General features: G+C 38.9%; 1 protein-coding gene across 2 annotated transcripts in view; it reads left to right on the top strand.

Moving 5' to 3' along the window:
- The window catches only part of LOC129391347 (transcriptional adapter 2-alpha-like), a 24,013-nt gene extending 1,787 nt beyond the window's left edge, over window positions 1-22,226 (top strand). The window contains exons 2-7 of one of the 2 annotated variants that reach the window (XM_055090400.1): window positions 895-1,022; window positions 8,744-8,850; window positions 10,240-10,299; window positions 18,847-18,938; window positions 20,959-21,116; window positions 22,085-22,226. In XM_055090400.1, the coding sequence (XP_054946375.1) occupies window positions 998-1,022; window positions 8,744-8,850; window positions 10,240-10,299; window positions 18,847-18,938; window positions 20,959-21,116; window positions 22,085-22,197 (555 nt within the window). In that variant the 5' untranslated portion in view covers window positions 895-997 and the 3' untranslated portion in view covers window positions 22,198-22,226. Of the gene's footprint in view, window positions 1-894; window positions 1,023-8,743; window positions 8,851-10,239; window positions 10,300-18,846; window positions 18,939-20,958; window positions 21,117-22,078 lie in introns of both variants that reach the window. The other variant, XM_055090399.1, reaches the window with a different exon arrangement.
- Window positions 22,227-22,604: the final 378 nt, after the last annotated feature.

Here is a 22,604-nt window from a genome sequence, read left to right as displayed (position 1 = left end):
GCCGCTGAGCCTGCGCGTCCGGAGCCTGTGCTCCGCAACGGGAGAGGCCACAACAGTGAGAGGCCCGCGTACCGCAAAAAAAAAAAAAAAAAAAGATATGGGAGTATAGAGGGAGGGGGGATGCTTTCATGGCTTAGTGTGAAATATGAGTTCATTTATGTCTTCAAAAAGATAACTTTGTATATAGTACATACCTATTAAATAGCTGTTCGAAGAATAAATTAGTGAACAAAATGTACATTGTAATAGGATTCCTTAGTTTTCTAGTAATAGACGTTCATTCAGATTAAAGTATTACTGGAAAGATAGAGAAATGAGAAAGAAACAAACAAACCTAAACCATTGGGCTACCCTTGGGGATGGGGATCTCTTGGACCAGATTCTTTGGCTAGTGAATGAGCTCTAATTTGCCCTCTGTCCTTGGATACCTTACTCAAGATTCAGCTTTCGGTAAGAACAGATCTGGTTGCTTTAGCTGCTGTGGGGCTGGGGGATGGAGTACTGGGATTCGCAACCCCACAAAAGCCATATGAAATGTGGGAGAGTCAGTTTCCCAAAGGAAGGAGGGCTAAGGAGAAAAGTGAGGCCTGGCAGAGAAAAGCAGTTGTTGTTTATTAGAGATATGTAGCCTTTGTAGAGGGCTTACTATGGGCCAGGCACTATGGTACATTATCTATGTGGATTTTGATATTTAATCTTCAACAACTCTAGAAGGTAGATATGATTGTATCATACCCATTTTACAAAGGAGGGAACAGGCTTGTAGAGAGAAACTAATTTGCTTAGCCTTACAAAGCTAGGATGTGGTACAGTTGAGTAAGTTGCATTATGTTCTCTTTATCTTGTCCCTTTAAAGTATTTCCTCATCCATGTGCCACTTTTGTTTGTTTATAGGGGGGGTTGTCAGCTTTGGTGTCTGTGTTGGCCAATTCTGAAATCTCCTTGAAGGAGCCCTACATTGAGGAAGATCAAAGCAGCAGTCTTTGCCAACTGGGGAATGGACCGTTTGAGTTCCTTTAGCAGTAAGTACCATGGGAACAAGTCCCAGGTGAATATTAATAGCAAACTGAAGTGGAAGTTGATCAAAGAAGAAAAATAAGCACTTTGAAGATGAAGCCATGTGAATCTGATCCTAAAGGAATGAGTATCAAATCAAAATAAAATCAACCACTACTACTGAACACATGATACAAAACTGAGCACATGACACTCAAGGTCTTATAAGAAAATTAAGCTCAGGTGGACCATGCATAATATGATTAACCTGTAGTTCGACTTAAAAAAGCAGTTGAATTTCTCTTTAGAATCAATAACATATTTCAGGCGCCTTGGTAAGAAATAATGTCAGTGGTAGAATAAAGGAAATGCTCCTGCCCCTGCTTTTTTGGCACTTGTATTCTAAGAGTAAACTATAGTACAGTAATAGTGCAGAGATTTATGGCGTACATGTGAAGTAAATCCAGGCAGCCACAACTATGGAGGAAAAAATACACTTTTTCTTTTCTTCTGAAGATAAGAGATTTGGCAGAAATAGAAATCCATTGTTAGATGTTAGTAGTGTCCCAATGAGAAGAATCAGAAAGTCACTTTTAGGGTGTATCCTCCTCAGCAGTTTCCTTCTTTCTTCCTCCCTCCCTCCCTTCCTTCCTTCCATTTACTTATTTTGCTTTTGGCTGCGCCAGGTCTTAGTTGCAGCACGCAGGACCTTTTAGTTGCGGGACGTGGACTCTTAGTTGTGGCATGCATGTGGGATCTAGTTCCCTGACCAGGGATTGAACCCAGGCCCCCTGCATTGGGAGCGCCGAGTCTTACGCACTAGACCACCAGGGAAGTCCCTCAGCAGTTTCTTAAAGGGGCTCTAATTTACTCTCTCATCAGACTCCCTATATATATTTAGGACAGAATTGAGTCTTCTAATACATCTAGTTCAGATCTTTCATTTTTCACAGAGAGAAAGAGCCTAAATGAATTATCCCCATGCTGGGAGTGTAAACTGAAACCACTCTATCCCCCTTTTCAAAATAATTAAAAATTTTTTAAAAATATTTTTTTTAATATTTTTAAGCTAAACTTTAAAAATTTTATTTGGAAATAATTTCAAACTTACAGGAAAGTTGGAAGAATAAGAATAGTACAGAGAATATCCATACACCTTTTGTAAACCTTTTACTCTATTTTCATAGTTCTCTATCTATAAATATACATATTTATTTACATATATATGTATTTATAAGTAGATATACATACCCCATATTGTTTTTTCAGAATCATTTGAGGGCTTAGGGACATACATCATGGCCCCTAAGTACTTTAGTGTTTATTTCCTGAGACTAGGGATATTCTCTTCTAACTTCAGTACATTCTAGCCTCAGTAGAGTTGCCAACTTTAGTAAGTATAACACTGATAAAATACTTTTATCTAACCTGCCGTCTGTATTCCAGTTTTGTCAGCTGACTCAATAATGTCCTTGATGATGTTTTTTTTCCTTCCTATACAGGATACAGTCAGGGTTCAGGTCTTGAATTAAGTTGCTGTGTCTCTTTAGCCTCCTTTAAACTGAAACCTGTCCACAGCCTTTGTCTTTAGTGACTGACACTTTTGAAGACTACAGCCCCTTTCTCCCCTTTTTAAAACTAGAGGTGTCTCATTTTGGGTTTGTCTGGTCTTGCTCTGTTCCTCATTAGCGATGTTAATTTTGAAAACCCAGTCAAGGTGTGCGTTTGAGTTCTTCATTGTTTAATGTCTATTTTTTCTCTTGCATCTAATAAGCAACCCATAAGGAGACACTTTCAGACCATAAAGTATCCTGTTCCTCATCAGAATTTCTCCCTAGTTAGCATCCATTGATGATTTTTGCCTGATCCAGTCTTTACTATGATGGTCGCAAAATGATTTTTTCCCCCGCATCCAGCACTCTCTCCATATTTACTAGTTAGCACTTAGCATTCTACTATAATCAAGAGACCTCCTGTTTCACTTATTTATTATAAGTATGCATACATGAATTCCCTTATTTTCAGTGGTTTATAATTCATTATCATACTTACTTTGGTTCTCAGATTGTCCTAATTTGACCACTGTGAGCCCCTTCAAGCTGGCTCTTGCAACCTTGTGACATGCCCCATCGCTTTTTTGAGCATCTCCTTACTTTTTGGCATGGCTACATGTTCGAGGTGCATCTTCTACCTCCCATGCCCCAGCCCTAGAATCAGCCACTTCTCTGAGGAGCCTTTGGTCCTTTTAGAAAGGAATGACATTAGAGACCAAGATATGGCCATTGCTTATTGCTACTAGAATATCTTGGCATCTGGGCCTTTTTGGCCCACAGCACTGGGAAATACATGGTAGGTATACGCTACGTACATATATACCAGTATATGTACATAGTTGCATATACATGCATATATCCATAGATGCACTTTCTTAGAAATCATGAGTTCACACTGATAACCTCCAGTTCACCTTCCTAGGCTCTTTTCTTGTCCCCCCACCCCCACCACGCTCCTTGTTTGTGTGTCCTTTCCTCAGTGAAAACCCTGGATCCCAGCATTAGCACGATTATTCATTTGCTCAGTCTTTTAATACATCCAGAATTATTTCAGAATTGCTCTGTGCATACCACTACATAACACAGACCCACTTCAACAAGTTCGGGATTTGTTTGCAGTTCTCTGCATCACCCAAGACCGAACGGCTGTTGTTAAATGTTCATAAGTTACTTGGATTGGTTCTTTTTTTTCCCCTCCTCATTGTGGCTATAGTATTCCTTTGAAATACTTTTGGGTTCATCTGTTTGTTCTGCTTTGTTTTCCCTTCCCATATTTAGTGGTTTAATTTTCTAATTTGTAGAACATAAGTATGCTTCCAAAAGTCTAAGCTATGCAAAAAGGTATATTTGGAGAATTGTTGCTCCTTCCTAGGTCTCTTCCACTCCGTTCTATTCCCCCTCCTCCAACCCTTCGTAGGTATCCAACTTCATTGTTTTCTCGTTTATCTGTCCTTTATTTCTTTTTGCAAAGACAGACAGACGTGTATATGTTTTTGCTTTTGTTTTCCCTAATTTTTTCCTGAAAAGGTAGCATACTATGTATGCTCTTTTGCACCTTGTTTTTTTCACTTAATAGTATCTCCTGGAAATATGATGCTACTTTATAGAGATTGTTATTTTTTTATAGTTGCATAGTGCTCCATTATGTGAACGTACCATAGTTTGTTCAACTACTGTCCAGTGCTTGGACATCAAAGTAGTATTTTGCAGTTATAAATAATGTTCTAATGCATAACCTTATATTGGATTTGTGTATTCAGGGTAAATTCCTAGAAGTGGGATTTCTAGGTCCAAAGATAAATGGATGCATTTATTTAGATACTGCTAAATTCCCTTCTATAGAAGTTGTGCCATTTTGCATTCCCATCAGCAATATATGAGGATGCCTATTTCCCCACAGGCTTCTTAAGAAAGTATATTATCAAGCTTTTGAATTTTTGCCAATCTGATGGGTAAGAACTTATATCTCAGTGTAGATTTCTCTTATTATGAGTGAAGTTGAATGTCTTTTCATGTTTAAGGTCCATTTTATATCTCTCTTTTTTTCCTAATTATCTCTTCGTGACTTTCACAGTAGGATTTTTGGTCTTTTATTTTCCTCTCAATTTTTAGAAGTTCTTTCTCTATGAAAGATGTTAGCCCTTTATCTATGATATGTTTACAAGTATTTTCTTCTAGTTTATTTGCTTTTTTAACTTTGCTTATGGTGTTTTTTGCCAAAAAAGAGCTTTTTGTTTGTTTTGTTAAATTTATTACTCTGTTATTGCCTCTGAAGTTTGAATGATGGTAAAAAGTCTTTCCCTCCTCCTAGGTTACAGAATAGTTCTGGAATCCTTTGTGAAGGGCACTTTGGCTCTGTGTATCAGAAACCCTCTGTACACTCAACAGTTCTAGTTCTAGGAAAATAGAAATCCTGAGGAACAAAATGTGAACTGTTATGTGTACAGGAACGTTGATCTCAGCATTTTTTATAATAGTGAAAAATTGGAAACAACTTAAATATCCACCAATAGGAAACTGGTTAGATTAGTGGTTCTCAATCTTATGAGACCCAGTGATTTCTTTTTATAATGTTTTTAGATCCCCTTTTACTATTTGGAAATGAAATACATAGATAATATAACATATCTATGCCCATGATTTCAAAGAAATAAAAATAATGCCCTAGGACTTCCCTGGTGGCACAGTGGTTAAGAAATCTGCCTGCGAATGCAGGAGACACGGGTTCAATCCCTGGTCCGGGAAGATCTCACATGCCATGGAGCAGCTAAGCCCGTGCGCCACAACTACTGAGCCTGTGCTGTAAGCCCGCAAGCCACAACCACTGAAGCCCGAGCGCCTAGAGCCTGTGCTCCGCAACAAGAGAAGCCATCTCAATGAGAAACCTGCGCACCACAATGAAGAGTAGCCCCCACTCGCTGCAACGAGAGAAAGCCTGTGCGCAGCAATGAAGACCCAACAAAGCCAAAAGTTAATTAATTAATTTTAAAAAATAATAATGCCCTAACTATACTATAAAAGAGAAATAAAAGAGAAGTAATTTGTAATAAATAATGTAATTTATAATAATATGTATCAATATGTTTAGACATTACAGTGGAAAACATAATGCCTTTAGTCAGGTGCTTGTACCCATAAGTCAAATCACTGTGCATATTACAACTACAAATGCACAGTGTCACGTGTGTTGTATTGGTGACTCAAATACCACAAGCTTGAATAACTCTTAGTAAAGTTCTGAACAAAACAAGGTAGAATCTCCTCTTGATGTAATGCAGTTGCCTTCCTGGAAAATTCAATACATATTAAAACTGTCAAAAACATTTTGTTTTATTTAGTATGGAATTATGTTCCAGGTCATGTAATTATGAGCAAGTTTTCACCTACTTGAACGTCTGGTGGGACGTTTGAAAGTTGTGCAGGAGACTGGCCAGTTCTTTGTTGTGTAGGAATATCTTGAGTGTTGAAGGATATCTAGCATCCCTGATCCCAGCCTGCTAAGTACCAGTAGTGCTCCCTAGTCATTGTGGCAGCAAAAAAGCATCTCCTCAGATTTCCATAATGCCTTCCTAGGAGGCAGTTAAAAACCATTAGGTTAGATGAAATAGATATAATGGACGATTATTCATCCATTAAAAAGAGTGAGGAAGGGCTTCCCTGGTGGCACAGTGGTTGAGAGGCCGCCTGCCGATGCCGGGGACACGGGTTTGTGCCCCGGTCTGGGAAGATCCCACATGCCGCAGAGCGGCTGGGCCCGTGAGCCGTGGCCACTGGGCCTGCGCGTCCGGAGCCTGTGCTCCGCAATGTGAGGGGCCACAACAGTGAGAGGCCCGTGTACTGCAGGGGGAAAAACAAAAAAAAGAGTGAGGAAGATCTATGTGTACCATCATGAAAGATGTTGACACTATATTATCAAGTGAAAAAACAGGCTATAAAATCTGTGGTATCCCATTTTTGTTAAAATATACACACATGTACGTAGAAGAAGGGCTGGAAATCAGATTGTTAATAGTGGATGACTTATACTTTATACTTTTCATTGTCTAAAATTTTTGAAACTATAAATTGGATTTTTACAAAATAATTATATCTTTTTTTTAACATCTTTATTGGAGTGTAATTGCTTTACAGTGGTGTGTTAGTTTCTGCTTTATAACAAAGTGAATCAGCTATACTTACACATATATCGCCATATCTCCTCCTTGTGTCTCCCTCCCATCCTCCCTATCCCACCCCTCTAGGTGGTTACAAAGCACCAAGCTGATCTCCCTGTGCTAAGCACCTGCTTCCCACTAGCTAGCTATTTTACATTTGGTATTGTATATATGTCCATGTTACTCTCTCACTTCATCCCTTCCCCCTCCCTGTGTCCTCAAGTCCATTGTCTACGTCTGCCTCTTTATTCCTGTCCTGCCCCTAGGTTCTTCAGAACCCTTTTTTTTTTTTTTTTTTTAGATTCTATGTGTGTTAGCATATGGTATTTTTCTCTTTCTGACTTAGTTCGCTCTGTTTGACAGACTCTAGGTCCATCCACCTCACTACAAATAACTCACTTCCGTTTCGTTTTATGGCTGAGTAATATTCCATTGTATATATGTGCCACATCTTCTTTATCCATTCAGCTGTCGATGGACACTTAGGTTGCTTCCATGCCCTGGCTATTGTAAGGAGAGCTGCAGTGAACATTGTGGTACATGACTCTTTTTGAATTATGGTTTTCTCAGGGTATATGCCCAGTAGTGGGATTGCTGGGTCGTATGGTAGTTCTATTTTTAATTTTTTAAGGAACCTCCATAGTGTTCCCCATAATGTCTGTATCAATTTACATTCCCACCAACAGTGCAGGAGGGTTCCCTTTTCTACACACCCTATCCAGCATTTACTGTTTGTAGATTTTTTGATGATGGCCATTCTGACTTGTGTGAGGTAATACCTCATTGCAGTTTTGATTTGCATTTCTCTAAAAAACAATTACTTCTTGACATGAGGGTTTAAAAACTCTTTAGGTCAGTCATTGGCCAATTTTTTGTTCTTATTGTTGTTGAAGAAAGTTTGTGGAAAGAAAAGCAAGCTCATATCATTAAAAGAAAAGGATGTGAGGAAGAAGGTAATTTGTTAAAACTTGACATTTAATATAAAATAATTTTTGTTCTTCCATGTCAAAATTTTAAATGGGAGAAGTGGGGTAGTTTCTGTTCCTCATGTTTATTTTGAAGCTACTGCCAGAAAGAGTACCTTTCTTTCCTCTGTCATTTTTTTCTCCAGGTCTTCATTTAGAAGCAAAAGAAAAGAACAATAATCACCACTTACAGGAGGGAGAGGTGCCTTCAAGAGTGTTTCTTGGACTTTAGGAAGGAAAATGCTATTGCAGAATGTGAGAAATTCTGCCCCAGGCCAAACAGATTAAATCCCTTCTCTACCTTCAGAGCCTGTTTTCTTAGACTTCTGTTGATCACAGAGAACAACTCTGCTAGGTTGCCCTGACTCAAGAGTGGCAGAGTTTGGGGCAGCCAGGGACACACATATCTGCATTTTTATGACTTTAGAGAGTTTGGATTGTACTCCTTGCCTTAATATTGCAGAGACAGTACTGTCATTGGAACTGGAGGAAGGTCTGCTCTGTTCTCTGCTTACTGTGGGAGAAAGGGAGGGAGCTGTCCTGGGTTTAACTCCCAAATCAAATATAAAGTAGTACATCCCAAGACATGTTTAAAGGGTTTTTCTTTACCAACTTTTTATTATGAAAAATTTCAAACTTATAGTAAGTTGAAAGAACAGTACAGCAATTATTGCCCATTACCCAGACCCAGCAGTTATTAACATTTTGTCAGATTGGCTTTATCTATAACTATATATGTGTTATGTAAGTATGTGACATTATTTTCGCCTGGGAAAATAAATTGTGGGCATTATGAAACTTCCAGTTAAAACTTGTGTTTGTAAATTTCTCTGCAGGGGCAATATCTACTTAAAAGCTATTTAAAAGAGTAGATACACTGTAGGTAAGAACAAAGCCACCCTGAAATAAAAAGGAACATAATTTTTGTTTTTCCTTATTTGGAATGAGTTCATCTTGTCTCTGTGAACTTTTCAGCACAGCTTACTACCTTGTGTAATCATTTGCAGATTTTCACCTCGCATTTAAGATAATCATAAGGTGTTTTGAAGCTAGTATATTTTTCTTTTTGTTATAGATGATCCCTCTGATAAGCCACCTTGCCGAGGCTGCTCCTCCTACCTCATGGAGCCTTATATCAAGTGTGCTGAATGTGGGCCACCTCCTTTTTTCCTGTGCTTACAGGTAACTCTTTAAGGGGAGGCTTGCCTAGTTTTATGGATATAGTAAATTCAGAGATGACTATCAATTGCACAGAAGGACCATACCTTATTAAGTCTATTTTTTCCAGTCAATATTCAATTACACATTTTACCAGTGAAAAATTGGGGAACAGAGCAGGATGGATGAGATAGACTGTTGAATATTCCACTTCCCTGTATCAACCTAATGCTGTTTTTACCATTAAATTTCAAGTATTGGGATTACAGGAAATAGAATTGGAGAATTATTCCTTTTGATAGAACCTATGACACTGTTTTTTGTCTTACTGAAGAGTGATGTTTGGGCAGGTGACAAACCAGGGAACAAACTATTTCGTCGATGATGGTGGTAATAGCAATACTAATGATAAGTGCTGGGCTTCCCTGGTGGTGCAGTGGTTAAGAATCCGCCTGCCAATGCAGGGAACATGGGTTTGGGCCCTGGTTCTGGAAGATCCCACATGCCGCATTGCAACTAAGCCCGTGCGCCACAACTACTGGGCCTGCGCTCTAGAGCCCGTGAGCCACAACTACTGAGCCCACGTGCCACAACTACTGAAGCCCATGCACCTAGAGCCCATGCTCTGCAACAAGAGAAGCCACTACAATGAGAAGCCCGTGCACCGCAACGAAGAGTAGCCCCCGCTCACCGCAACTAGAGAAAGCCTGTGCGCAGCAACGAAGACCCAACACAGCCAAAAATAAATAAATTTTTTAAAAAATTGTTTAAAAAAAAATACTAATGATAAGTGCTTACTCTGTGCCAGGCACTATCTTGAGTACTTTGCATGAATTAACCTTTAAATCATAACTGCAACCCTAGGAAGTAACTATGATTAGTATCCCTATATTATAAAGGAAACTCAGGCAAAGAGAGGTTAAATAATTGGCTCAAGGTCACACAGCAAATACCATATTTTATCAGATCCAAGATGCTATTGATTAAAAGAAACATCCCAATTTCAGAAATGTTAAAGTGTAAAAATGGCTGATGGAAGTTGTAATATACTTTTTATTATAAGATGAATCCACATTTCAGAGTTTTAAAATATGAAATAATACATGTCTTAGAATTGCTGAAATAAGCTAAGAGCCAGGATTCAAATTTAGGCGTCTGCTTCCAGGGCTTATGCTTTTATAAAAGGAGTTGTCCTAGGAGAAAGTCTTTTTTTCAGATCGTTGTTTTTCTCTATGAGGGCCACTGAAAGGCTGCGATCATGAACTTAACCTTCCCGTTGTGGCTGCAGACAAGACTAAATGAATTCTTAAAAACTCATCACAAGAGTAAAATACCCCCAAGCCATCTTCTATCCTTTAAGAAAGCATTTCAAAATGTAGCTTTTTGGTAACTTAATTTTCTTTTCTTTTGCAGTGTTTCACTCGAGGATTTGAGTACAAGAAACATCAAAGTGATCATACTTATGAAATAATGGTAATGATGAAGTTGTAGGAATTTCCCTTCATTTTCATATATTATACTGGGAATTAGTCTTTTTTTTTCCTTCATCTGCAGGTATCTCACTTTTCTTTCGCCCACTTCTGGATTAGGTAATCATTGCGCAATAAGCTTTTTAGGGTTTTATGGATCTTCTAAGGCATTTAAGTCCAAAAAATCATTTTATATACTCAGATTTTTGGTTTAAATTAGAAGGAATTTAAAGGAAGTGCTTTTTGAGATTTACTAGTATAAGGATCAGAGGTTTGTGGTTTTCTAAGTTCATTGATAAACATGTAGTAAATGTGTTGTCACTGTGTTTGGCTAATGGTATTTTTATGTGGTTTGTGTGGGCAGTGGTGATATTTATATCTGGCAGTCCACCTCCCCAGCTTTGGGGAAATTAGTTACCCTCAGAGAGTTAAGTTGTAAAATGGATGTAGGGTGAATAACATAGTAATATACAAAATCACTTTGAAGAGGTAGACTGACTTATAGGCCAGAATAAGACTTGGCTGTAATTTGATTGTTTGCCACCTCTAAAGAAGGAATGAGAGGCAGATGTTGGTAGTGTCCTTCCAATATCTAGCCAGAGGAACGGGCGCTTTAATAAACCAAAGTGAATATCTGGTATGCTTGACAGATATATATACAGTACCTTTGTCAGTTATCAGAGCCTAACTCCTAGTTCACCAAGTAGTTTTCTTACATTTGGCCTCCCATGTTGTTTTTCTTACAGGAAGGAATGCTGGTTGGGCATCTACTTGACAGTAATTTCACGTCATAGGTTAATCCATTGATACATGTGTTAGTTTTCTCTTGTTGCCATAACAACTTAACCAAAAATGAAGGAGCTTAACACAAATTTATCATCTCACAATCTGTTGGTCAGAAGACCATTAGGCTCAGTGGTTTGCTCCAGATTCTGTAAGGCTGAAATGAAAGTGTTGACCTGTCTGGGTTTTTATCTGGAGACCCTGTGGGAGAATCCACTTCCAGTCTACTTCCATTCTCATTCAAGTTGTTGACAGAATTCACTGCCGGGAGGTTGTAGGACTGATGCTACTGTTTCCTTATTAGTTGTTGGCCAGGGCTTACTCTTAGTCTCTAGAGGTTCCTGGCCCCCGTTCTCAATATTCAAAGCCAGCAATGGCAGGGAGTCCTTGAGGGTTACTGATGAAATTCTTGGCATCTCTCTGACCTCTCCTGGTTCATCTCTCCTGTGCTGAATCTCTCTGACTCTTCTGCCTCTCTCTTCTACTTTTAAGGGCTGTGTGATTATATTGGGCCCACCAGCATAATCTCCTTATTTTACAGTCAGTTGATTAGTACCTTAATCCCATTAGCATAGTTCCTTCACAGTAATATCTAGTTAGTGTTTGATTGAATAATCAGGGGACAGGAATCTTGGGGGCACTGGGGGACATCTTTAGAATTCTGTATACTGCAGTGCTGTAGCATATCTACTTCAGTCTCTTAAAAGTTTAGAAAGAGTAACTCAGCATCTCCAAGTCTGATTATTTATGAAGTCTTATTTAAGTGAGTTTCTGGGCCTGTAATGCTGAGAGTCAGATCCTGGTCCATAATGAATTAGTCAAAGAAATGCTCCTTAGTAAGAGTTCTTGGCAGCCAGCTGTATAGCGTTCCCCTGCCTCTTTCTAAACACCCTCAGTCTTCTAAGTAGTTTCTTCACTAATTATAAGATTTGGAATACATTTTTTAATATTAGACTTTGTTTTTTAGAGAGTTACAGGCTCACAGCAAAATTGAGTGGAAAGTACAGAAATTTCTCTGCCCCCGCAAATGCATAACCTCCCCCATTATCAACATCCCCCACCAGAATTGTACATATGTTATCATTGACGAACCTACATTGACACCTCGTTATCACCCAAAGTCCATAGTTTACATTAGGGTTCACTCTTGGTGATGCACATTCTATGGGTTTGTAGAAATACATAATGACATGTACCCACCATTATAGTATCATACAGAGTAGTTTCATGTTCCTAAAAATCTTCTGTGTTCTGCCTGTTCATCCGTCCCTCCCCCCAGCCTCTGGTAACTACTGATCTTTTTACAACCTCCATGGTTTTGCCTTGTCCAAAATGTCATATAGTTGGAATCATACAGCGTGTAGCCTTTTCCGATTGGCTTCTTTCACCAAGTAATATGTATTTAAATTTCCTCCATGTCTTTTCATGGCTTAATAGGTCATTTCTTTTTTAGCACTGAATAATATTCTGTTGTCTGGATGTACCACAGTTTATTTATTCATCCACCTACCGAAGGACATCTTGGTTGCTTCCAAGTTTTGACAATTAAGAATAAAGCAGCTCTAAATATCCATGTGCAGGTTTTTCTATGGACGTAAGTTTTCAACTCCTTTGGGTAAATACCAAGGAACATGGCTGCTGGATCACATGGTAAGAGTATGTTTAGTTTTGTAAGAAACTGTCAAACTGCCCAAAGTGGCTGTACCATTTTGCATTCCCACCAGCAATGAAAGAGAGTTCCTGTTGCTCCACATCCTCATCAGCATTTGGTGTTGTCAGTGTTCTGGATTTTGGCCATTCTGATAGGTATATAGCGCTATCTTATTGTTTTAACTTGCATTTCTCTGACAACATATGATGTGGAACATCTTTTCATATGAATAATTTTTTTTCCCTTTTGTTAATAGCAGAATGAGTGAAGGGCTCGGGGAGAGTATGGTCAAAGTAGCTGTGGCTTTGAGTTCATTTCACCAGGGTTATCAGATCTTCAGAAAGTTGCCTTATTCTTCCCAAATTCACACAAGAATGCCTAGAACCAGAATACAAATTTATTCATTTGAATTGTGAAAATAATTCCTTAAAGGATAATTCAGTATAGTTTGGGCAGATTGAAGTTATCCACTGCTGGAAAGCTGACCATGAGCTCTCTTCAGCTGTTCTGGGCACCATCCCTTCTGCATAATGCTGACGGCACGAAGTTTCACTCCAGGTCCACCTAACTCTTCAGATTACTTCATCCTTTTCTCACATATTCTATACCCATACAAACACATTTCAGAATTCTGTCCTTTATTTTGTAGAGCTTTTGGAGGTTACTAATACTCTCTTTTTTCTGCTATTCTTTATCTATTCCCAGATAAGGAAAAGAAGAATCTTTCCTTCTGTAGGAATGATGACCAAATTTTGCTTTTCCACACATGAAGCCACTAAAAACTTGATTTTTTCTCTTTTTTTCTTTTTGCATATGAAACCTCAGAAAACTTTAAATGGTTTTCAGTACTTTTGCCATCTCACAGTGCTGTATTTTTGGAAGTTACTCATGCTGTAGTGGGTGGTGCATTAATCAAGATTTCTGAGTTCTTTGCCTATTTTTGTCTTATAATTCTTAGAACCTTGAACAAGTCAAGGCACCTCTTTCAGCCACACCCTTTATACCAGTGATTCTTAAACTTTAGTGCATAAGAATCACCTGGGAGATTCTTAAAATTATAGATTCCTAGGCCTCACTGTTAGAAATTCTGGTTTGGTAGGGCCAAGGTTGGGTCCAGAAATTGAATAATATTGATTCAACTTTTAGAAAAACTGACTTATGCCCACTTATTTTTTGGTGTAGAAAGTCTTTCTGGTTTATCTCACAGTAAAGTTGGTGAGGACTAATTAATATTCTAAAATACACTTTTAGAAATAACAGGCTTTTCAACTATGAGTTGTCATATTTACCTGTATTTATGGTACTTTCCAGATTGATTATTTTGAATTTAATACAGACATAGACTCTGAAATTTCTCTTTCGGATCTCGTATCCGAAATATCTCGTGAGGTATATTCCTAGTACGTGCTCAGATAAAATGTATTGCTTATTAGTAATGTAATTTCACAGATCACAGATTTTTTTTTTTTGCCATTAACAAAAGATAGAACAATTTCTAAACGCCCGTGTGATCTGTGGATGTCTTGTGTCACTTTTTTTTTTAAAGTTATAGTAAATTTCAAGCATATACTAAAATACAGAAAATGGTGTTTCAGTTATCTGTTGCCCCCTAATAGCTGCCTCAAAACTTCATGGTTTAGGGACTTCCCTGGTGGCGCAGTGGTTAAGAATCCACCAGCCAATGCAGGGGACACAGGTTCGAGCCCTGGTCCAGGAAGATCCCACATGCCGTGGAGCAACTAAGCCCGTGCGCCACAACTACCGAGCCTGTGCTCTAGAGCCCACGAGCCACAACTGCTGAGCCCACGTGCCGCAACTGCTGAAGCCCGCGCATCTACAGCCCGTGCTCTGCAACACAGAGAAGCCACCGCGATGAGAAGCCCGCGCACCGCAAGGAAGAGTAGCCCCTGCTCGCCGCAACTAGACAAAGCCCACGCACAGCAACGAAGACCCAACACAGCCAAAGATTAATTAATTAATTAATTAACAAACAAACAAAAAAGCTTCTTGGTTTAAAATAACAACCATTTTATTATCTCTCACAGTTTTGTGGGTCAGGAATTCAGATTGGCACTATGAGAGTAGCTTTCATTGGTTCCACATGGTGTGCTGGGAATGGAAGTCTAAGGGGGTTTTTTCACTTTTAGCACCTCAGAATGGCTTGAGTTGGTTGAACTGGAACATCTTAACTGCCTGAGGCCTTTGGTTCCTCTCCAGGTAGCCTTAGGGCCTCTCCCTCTCCATGTGGCCTTTCCACGTGGTCTTTCGAGAAAGGAGGCTAGAATTCTTATGTGGTGGTTCAGGGCTACCAAAGGCGAAAAAGTAGAAGCTGCCAGGCCTTCTTAAGCAAGTCACAGGTTCAGCCCATATTAAATGGGAAGGGACCACATGAAGATGTGAATTCTAGAAGTTCATTGGGGGCCACCATTGTAATCAACTACCACATATAGTGTAATAAATTCCCATATACCTGTCACTAGTTCTTAAAATTACCAACTCATACTCTATCTTGTTTCATCTAAACCCGTACCCCTCCAGCTTATTTTGAAACAAATCCCCTAGATATCGTATTATTTCATCTGTAAATGTCTCATTAGGTCACTCTAAAATTTTAAAGTAACTCAGGTCACTTTTCACATTTCTCCAATCATCTCAAAAAAGCTTTATAAAAAAAACTCTGTTCTCTTCTCCACACCTGAAACAATCACTATTCTGATTTTTATCACCATAGATCAGTTTTGCATATTCTAGAACTGCATATAAATGGATTCATTCTGTATGTACTCTTGTTTCTGGTTTCTTTCATTCAGCATGTTTTTGAGATTTATTCAAGTTGTATATAATAATAGTTCATTCTTTGTTGTTACTGAGTAATATTTCATTGTATGAATATAGCACAGTTTGTTTATCCATTCTCCTGTTGATAGAGACTGGGCTTTGCCTAGTTTGGGGCTATTAAGAATAAAGCTGCTGTGAGGGACTTCCCTGGTGGTCCAGTGGTTGGGATTTCGCCTTCCAATACAGGGGGTCTCGTCGGAGAGCCAAGATCCAACATGCTTCAGGGCCAAAAAACCAAAACATAAAACAGAAGCCATATTGTAACAAATTCAATAAAGACTTTAAAAATGGTCCATATCAAAAAAAAAAAGAAAAAAAGAAAGGGACTTCCCTGGTGGCGCAGTGGTCAAGAATCCACCTGCCAGTGCAGGGTACACGGGTTTGAGCCCTGGTCCGGGAAGATCCCACATGCCGCAGAGCAACTAAGCCTGTGCGCCACAACTGCTGAGCCCGTGCTCTAGAGCCCGCGAGCCACAACTACTAAGCCCACATGCCACAGCTACTGAAGCCCGGTGTCTAGAGCCCGTGCTCTGCAATAAGAGAAGCCACCGTGATGAGAAGCCCATGTATTGCAACGAAGAGTGGCCCCCACTCGCCGCAACTAGAGAAAGCCCGCGCAGCAACGAAGACCCAACGCAGCCAAAAAATAAATACATAAATAAATTAATTTTTAAAAAATACTTTAAGAAAGAAAAAAACGAATAAAGCTGCTTTGAACATTTTTGTATAAAGCTTTCTATGGACATATATTTTCATTTTTCTTGGGTAAACACTTAGGAGTGGAATTGCTGGGTCATAAAATAAATGATTATTTAACTTTTAAGAAACTGTCAAAAAGTTCCCTTAAATGGTTGTATCACTTTACATCTCAGCTAGCAGTGTATGAGAGTTCTGATTGCTCCACATGCTTGCCAAGTTTTGTTATTGTCATTGACATCCTAGTATTCTAGTGGGTATCATGAATGTGTAGTGGTCTCATCATTTTTCTTTTACCTTTTACAGTGCTATTTGGAATTCAGATATGGTCTGTACATTCCAGTTGATTGCCTCATATATTTATCCTGTGGGTTCTCCCTCTCCTTCCCCTCCTTCTCTCACTCTTTCTCTTGTTTCTTATAGTTTGATTGTTTAAAAACCTGGGTTTATTTTATAGATGTTAGTGCAGTCTAGATTTTGCTGATTAACATGTTCCTCTGACTTCTGTGTTTCCTACAAATTAGTAGTTAATATATACTGGCTATATCAGATTCATTCATGATCATTGTTTAGATCTTCTGGGGTTGCAAAATACAGTTATCTTTCAATTCTATCACTCCTTTTAATTTATGAGATTAAATAATTCTATAAAAAAATTTCATTATCTATGTTGTCACCCTGAGGTAAAGTTTGTACAGAAGGGCAGGATAAATTATTTCCATTATTTACTAGTTTTGAAAGTATGAGATGGTTCCCTGGCATCCTCTAGATATTTAGAATGTTTAATGTGTTGTAATCCTTTGCAGTTGTTATTAACGCTCAGAATGTTCCATTTTTGGTCAGTGGGAGCCTCTACAAGTTGACCTCTGAATCCTTTTGACAGGACTCTTTTCGTCTTTGAGAGTTTCTTTGCTTTCCAGTGTAACGAAATGTTCCAGTCTCATCTTGTACATTTCCTACCCAAACCTGGAATTGTCTTTTTCTTCAAGGAGCCCTGGTTCCTTTAGTGGGAAATTGTATTTAGAGACCACATACTGGATACTAGAAGTGTTAATTGCTACTGGGTTAGTCATTTTTTCTAGACGTTTTCATTGAACAGTGATAGGAATTTTTTTAAATTTCTTGTACAATTTTTAAAGGTGACATGTCATTTACAGTTATTACAAAATATTGGCTGTGTTTCCTGTGTTGTACGATACATCCTTGTAGCCTCTCTTACACCCAGTAGTTTGTACCTCCCACTCCTCCACCCCTGTATTGTGCCCCCCCTCCCCCACTGGTAATCACTAGTTCTCTATATAGGAAATTGTTGTTTTAAGACAAATACATCATGAGTTCATACTAAAACTTTCTTGTTTTTAAATTTTATTTATTAATTTATTTTATTTTATTTTTTTGGCTGCGTTGGGTCTTCGTTGCTGCGCGCGGGCTTTCTCTAGCTACAGCGAGTGTGACCTATTCTTCGTTGTGGTTCCCGGGCTTCTCATTGCGGTGGCTTCTCTTGTTGCGGAGCGTGGGCTCTAGGCACACGGGCTTCAGCAGTTGTGGCACGTGGGCTCAGTAGTTGTGGCTCGCGGGCTCTAGAGTGCGGGCTCAGTAGTTGTGACGCACAAGCTTAGTTGCTCCGCAGCATTTGGGATCTTCCCGGGCCAGGGCTTGAACCCATGTCCCCTGCATTGGCAGGTGGAGTCTTAACCACTGCACCACCAGGGAAGTCCCCATACTAAAACTTTCAATTCAAATAACAAGACCACACAGTTTTACATAGCCTCATAGATCTTACATCTCTTTTATTTCCCCAAGCTCCAAGTCCCACTGCGCAGTGACACCAATACCGTTACTTATTTGCTTTACCCCACAGCATATCAACATATAATAATCTCAGAATAACTGTACCAACACTACTTGAAAACAGTTTAAGGTTTTTTTGGCAGTTCCTTTTACTCTTAAGGTATATTCTACTAGAAATATATAGTCAAGTTACTGTGTTTTAAAGTCACTTGGGATTGTTTCTTCCTGTGTGATTATGCCGTAAAATTAATTCATGGGTTTATTTGTTACATTTTGCTTTTGATTCTTATGATTTTAAAATCTAATAGTTAATGTACAGTATTTATGTTTTCAAAGTCAAGTCTACAAACAAGGAATATTTAGAGAGGTCCAGCTTCTATCCTTTTCCTTTCCACCCTATTTCCTCCCTCCCTCCCCCATAGGTAACCTTGGTTTTAATATATGGTTTATTCTTGCATTTTAAATGATAGAAATATACATATTTGTATTCCTATCTTTCTTAGCTAAATGGGAACATACTATAATACTTATCTTTACCTTTTTGCTAAGTTTAAAAAACATATATTTCTGCCTGAGTTACAGTGGCATTTATGGTTGATAGTATTTATTGTAGACTCTTGTAGCTAATGGTGGAAGTAGAGGTGGGGGTGTGTGGACAGCTAATAGGAATGTACTTTAGGCATCTCTCAATACCATGAGAATGACAGCCATTTGACTATAATTAGGATTACATTTTGGGTTGCCGGGTTCCATTTCTGTGTCTGTTCTTAGGCCAAACATTTTCTTCCTTAGACCTCAGATTTTCCTGTTCTTGACCCCAGCTGGACTGCTCAAGAAGAAATGGCCCTTTTAGAAGCTGTGATGGACTGTGGCTTTGGAAATTGGTAAGAGCTTCGGAGTAAGGTTTCTCCTGTGCTAGTGGGCTCCAAAAAGAAGGTGCTGTTGAGGGTAAAAGGAGGAGCCTCAGAAAAAGGAGTTTGGGGGCCATATGTTGCTTTTCTGTTGACCCGTGACTTAGAGACAAGTCTTCTTCCCCTCTGCACATTATTTTCCAAGGTCTAAATGCCTCACAGGGCTATGAGATGTTTAGTGGTCCATGACTGGACAGCTCTAAAAGGCTGCTTTGGACATATCCACACAAGGAAGGTTGGTTATTCCTTTCTGAATAGTGGGGAAGTTTAGACTTATTAGTTATTGCTCCTTTCTGATTTCTGAATTTTTCTTGGCTGTAGATGCCCTCGTCATTTAACTGAGTCAGACTTTAGACAGCCATGGCTTACCTGAGATTCAAATTTGACAGACTGCCTATCCTCATTCCCTGTTTTTAGCTTGTAGATACCTGCAAGAACTGAATAGCACTCATGGCTGTTGCCATGTGAGGCGACACTGCTTACTAATAATACCACCACTTTCATTTTTACCTTTTGGGAGTACTTTCACACCTATGATTTCATTTTGTGAACTAGATAGCAGAGGCATTTTTAAATATATTTTGTTCATGAAGAATCTGAAGCTTAGGGAGTTAAAATGACTTCTTATGACCACATAGTTTATTCATGAAGGGCCCCTAACTAGCTCTTCCTTGTCCTGACTTCCTAGTGTATATAATCTATCCTGATGTTAATAGAATATACTGTGCTGCCTCCCTTACGTCCAGGGCCTTGAAGAAGGAGAGTTGAGTTCAGTTCACATTTTGCTTGTATCCATTCATTCAACATTTATTAAGTATCATAAAATACTGTTTACTATGGGAATACCAAAGAAGATAGAAAAAGTGATCATTCGCTTGCTAGTCATCTTTGGCCTAGTTTTTCACTTTTTGCCTACCATTCTAACTGTCTAAAATAGGCTAATCCTCTTTGTCCCCCTTCCCTCTCAACAAAGACCACAAAAAGACCATTATTTCTCTATCTGCTGTGGGTAAGACACTAAGCTTGGTGGTGAGGATGCTGGAGCCAAGAATTATGACATGTATCCTGACCTCAAGAAGCTTAGAGTCTAGTAGGGGAATCAAAATATATGTACAGATGATTGAAGTACACAAAGCAGAGCATAGTAATGCCTTAGGAGAAGGACAAGTGAAGTACTGTGGAAGAGAGAAGTTGAGAGAAGACTTGGAGAGATTTCACCTATACCTTTCCATCATCTGGGCCAGGAGTCAGGGGTCTTAAGTAAAAATTAAGTGGCTTTGTCACTTATGTGCTTTGTGTTCTTAAGCAAGTTTCTTAATCTCTTTGGGCCTCATTTTTTCATCTGTGAAACTGAGATAGTAAATACACTACACAGTTAATACTAGGATTTATTTAAATTATGTTGTGAATATTTCCAGCTGAGAGCTTGGTCTGTCGTGAGAGCTCTAGTAAAGAAATGTTCGTTCATGTGAAGTGTTTTGTAAACTATAAAACGTGAATATAAAACTACTCTTATGTACATTTTTGAATGTTCTGAAGTGGCTTATTATTATTTATAGCAATTCTTTTGGTGGAGCCTAGCTTACATATTTTCTAGTGGTCTTCCTTTCTTTTGGTAGAAAGGAAAGGGCTTTTTTTTGGGCCGTGCCGTATGGCATGTGGGATCTCCGTTTCCTGATCAGGGATCGAACCCGCACCCCCTGCATTGGAAGGGCAGAGTCTTAACCACTGGACCTCCAGGGAAGTCCAGGAAAGGGCTTTTAAAATATTGTTTCTGTATCTCGGAATAGCAGGATTTGGAACATCAGATTGCACCAGTACTATGTTTATATTTGTCTCAATGTTCTGCTGATAGCTCCATGATATCAGTTTGGAGGTGTCAAGTTCCAGACATTATATAGGTAGGACTTAAAATATGGAAAGAACAAACCATGCTTTGACCATTATGTATAAATGAAAGCACTACTTCCTTCTCTCTTTTTCCACACTCTAGGCAGGATGTAGCCAATCAAATGTGCACCAAGACCAAGGAGGAGTGTGAGAAGCACTACATGAAGCATTTCATCAATAACCCTCTATTTGCATCCACCCTGCTAAACCTGAAGCAAGCAGAGGAGGCAAAAACTGCTGACACAGCCATTCCATTTCACTGTAAGTACCTCCATATATCAGTAAGAGAGTTCAGTATTTAGCTCATTATAATTAATCATCTCAGTGTTAAGTCCAAGAAGCAATTTGTTATTTTTGTTCACTTGGTTGTGGTAATAATAGCGAACTTTTCGTTTTCTTTTTTTTAAGTCTCATGTGACTTAGGGACTCATGGGTCTTCTAACAAAACATAACCAAACCCATGATGAATTATAAATGGACATCTTTTCTGAATGACTCCCAGAGCACGAGTAATGAAATATGAATTTTTTTCTTTCCCCGCTCTTTCCTCATACTCTCTGGAAACAGTTTCATAGGTGATTAACTCAAAACCTGATGATACCTCCTATTTGAATAGCCGTTTGGTTGTTAGCACTTTGTTTTCAAATGCCTTAGACCATTTCTTCCTCATGGCAACCCAGTGAGACAGGCAGAGCAAGTGCTTTTGTTTTGCACACAAGGAAACTGAGATTCAGAAAGGTTAAATAATTTGTACAACGTCATGGGACTAGTGGATGTTACAGTAGAGCCTGGACTCAATTCTGGCTTACTCCAAATCCAGTGGGGTTTTTTGCCTGTCAGTTGGATGGGATTTATAAATTGAAATTGGTCCTAAGGGGTAAGGGAGCTGAAGCAGACAGGGTAAATACTTAAGTTCTGTAATACTGAAGAAAAGATCCTTGATTTTCTTTCATATTAGGAAAGCAAAAATAAGAGGGAATTTCTGTATTTACTTAGAGGATTCCCTAAGTCTTAATTTCCTTTTCAAGAAATCAATTTGTTTCCATTAATACTTTATCTTTTTTTACTTTTTCTTTATAAAAATCTCTTGCATTTTATTTATCCTCTCAGATGCTGTCTTTCTCCAAACAAAAATATTTCAGAATCTAAATGAGGACTTTCTTTGTGTCACTTTTTTATGCCAGTATTTTATTAAGTAACTAAGAAAAACTAAATTCTCTCAGCTACAGATGACCCTCCCCGACCTACCTTTGACTCCTTGCTTTCTCGGGACATGGCAGGATACATGCCAGCTCGAGCAGATTTCATTGAGGTAAGAGAAACTTGTTTTTGTTTAGGATGAGGCTATATCTCTTACCTATAGGTTCCATACCACTAAAAAGAGATTTTCATAGCACTGTAACTTGTCGAGCCACATTTTCTCCATTTGAGTGCCTTTTTCTCATTCGTAATATTTCTTTTAGAAAGATAAAAGTTCTTCAGAGCAAAAACTTATTTCATTTTTTTAAAAAATTAATTTATTTTATTTATTTATATTTTTGGCTGCGTTGGGTCTTCATTGCTGCGTGCGGGCTTTCTCTAGTTGGGGGGAGCGGGGGCTACTCTTCGTTGCAGTGCGTGGGCTTCTCATTGCAGTGGCTTCTGTTGCGGAGCATGGGCTCTGGGCGCCTGGGCTTCAGTAGTTGTGGCACACGGGCTCAGTAGTTGTGGTGCATGGGCTTAGTTGCTCCGCAGCATGTGGGATCTTCC

This window comes from Physeter macrocephalus, chromosome 14 (assembly GCF_002837175.3).
Source record: "Physeter macrocephalus isolate SW-GA chromosome 14, ASM283717v5, whole genome shotgun sequence".
Classification (NCBI taxonomy): domain Eukaryota; kingdom Metazoa; phylum Chordata; class Mammalia; order Artiodactyla; family Physeteridae; genus Physeter; species Physeter macrocephalus.
This window is presented reverse-complemented; position numbering and strand designations above follow the sequence as displayed.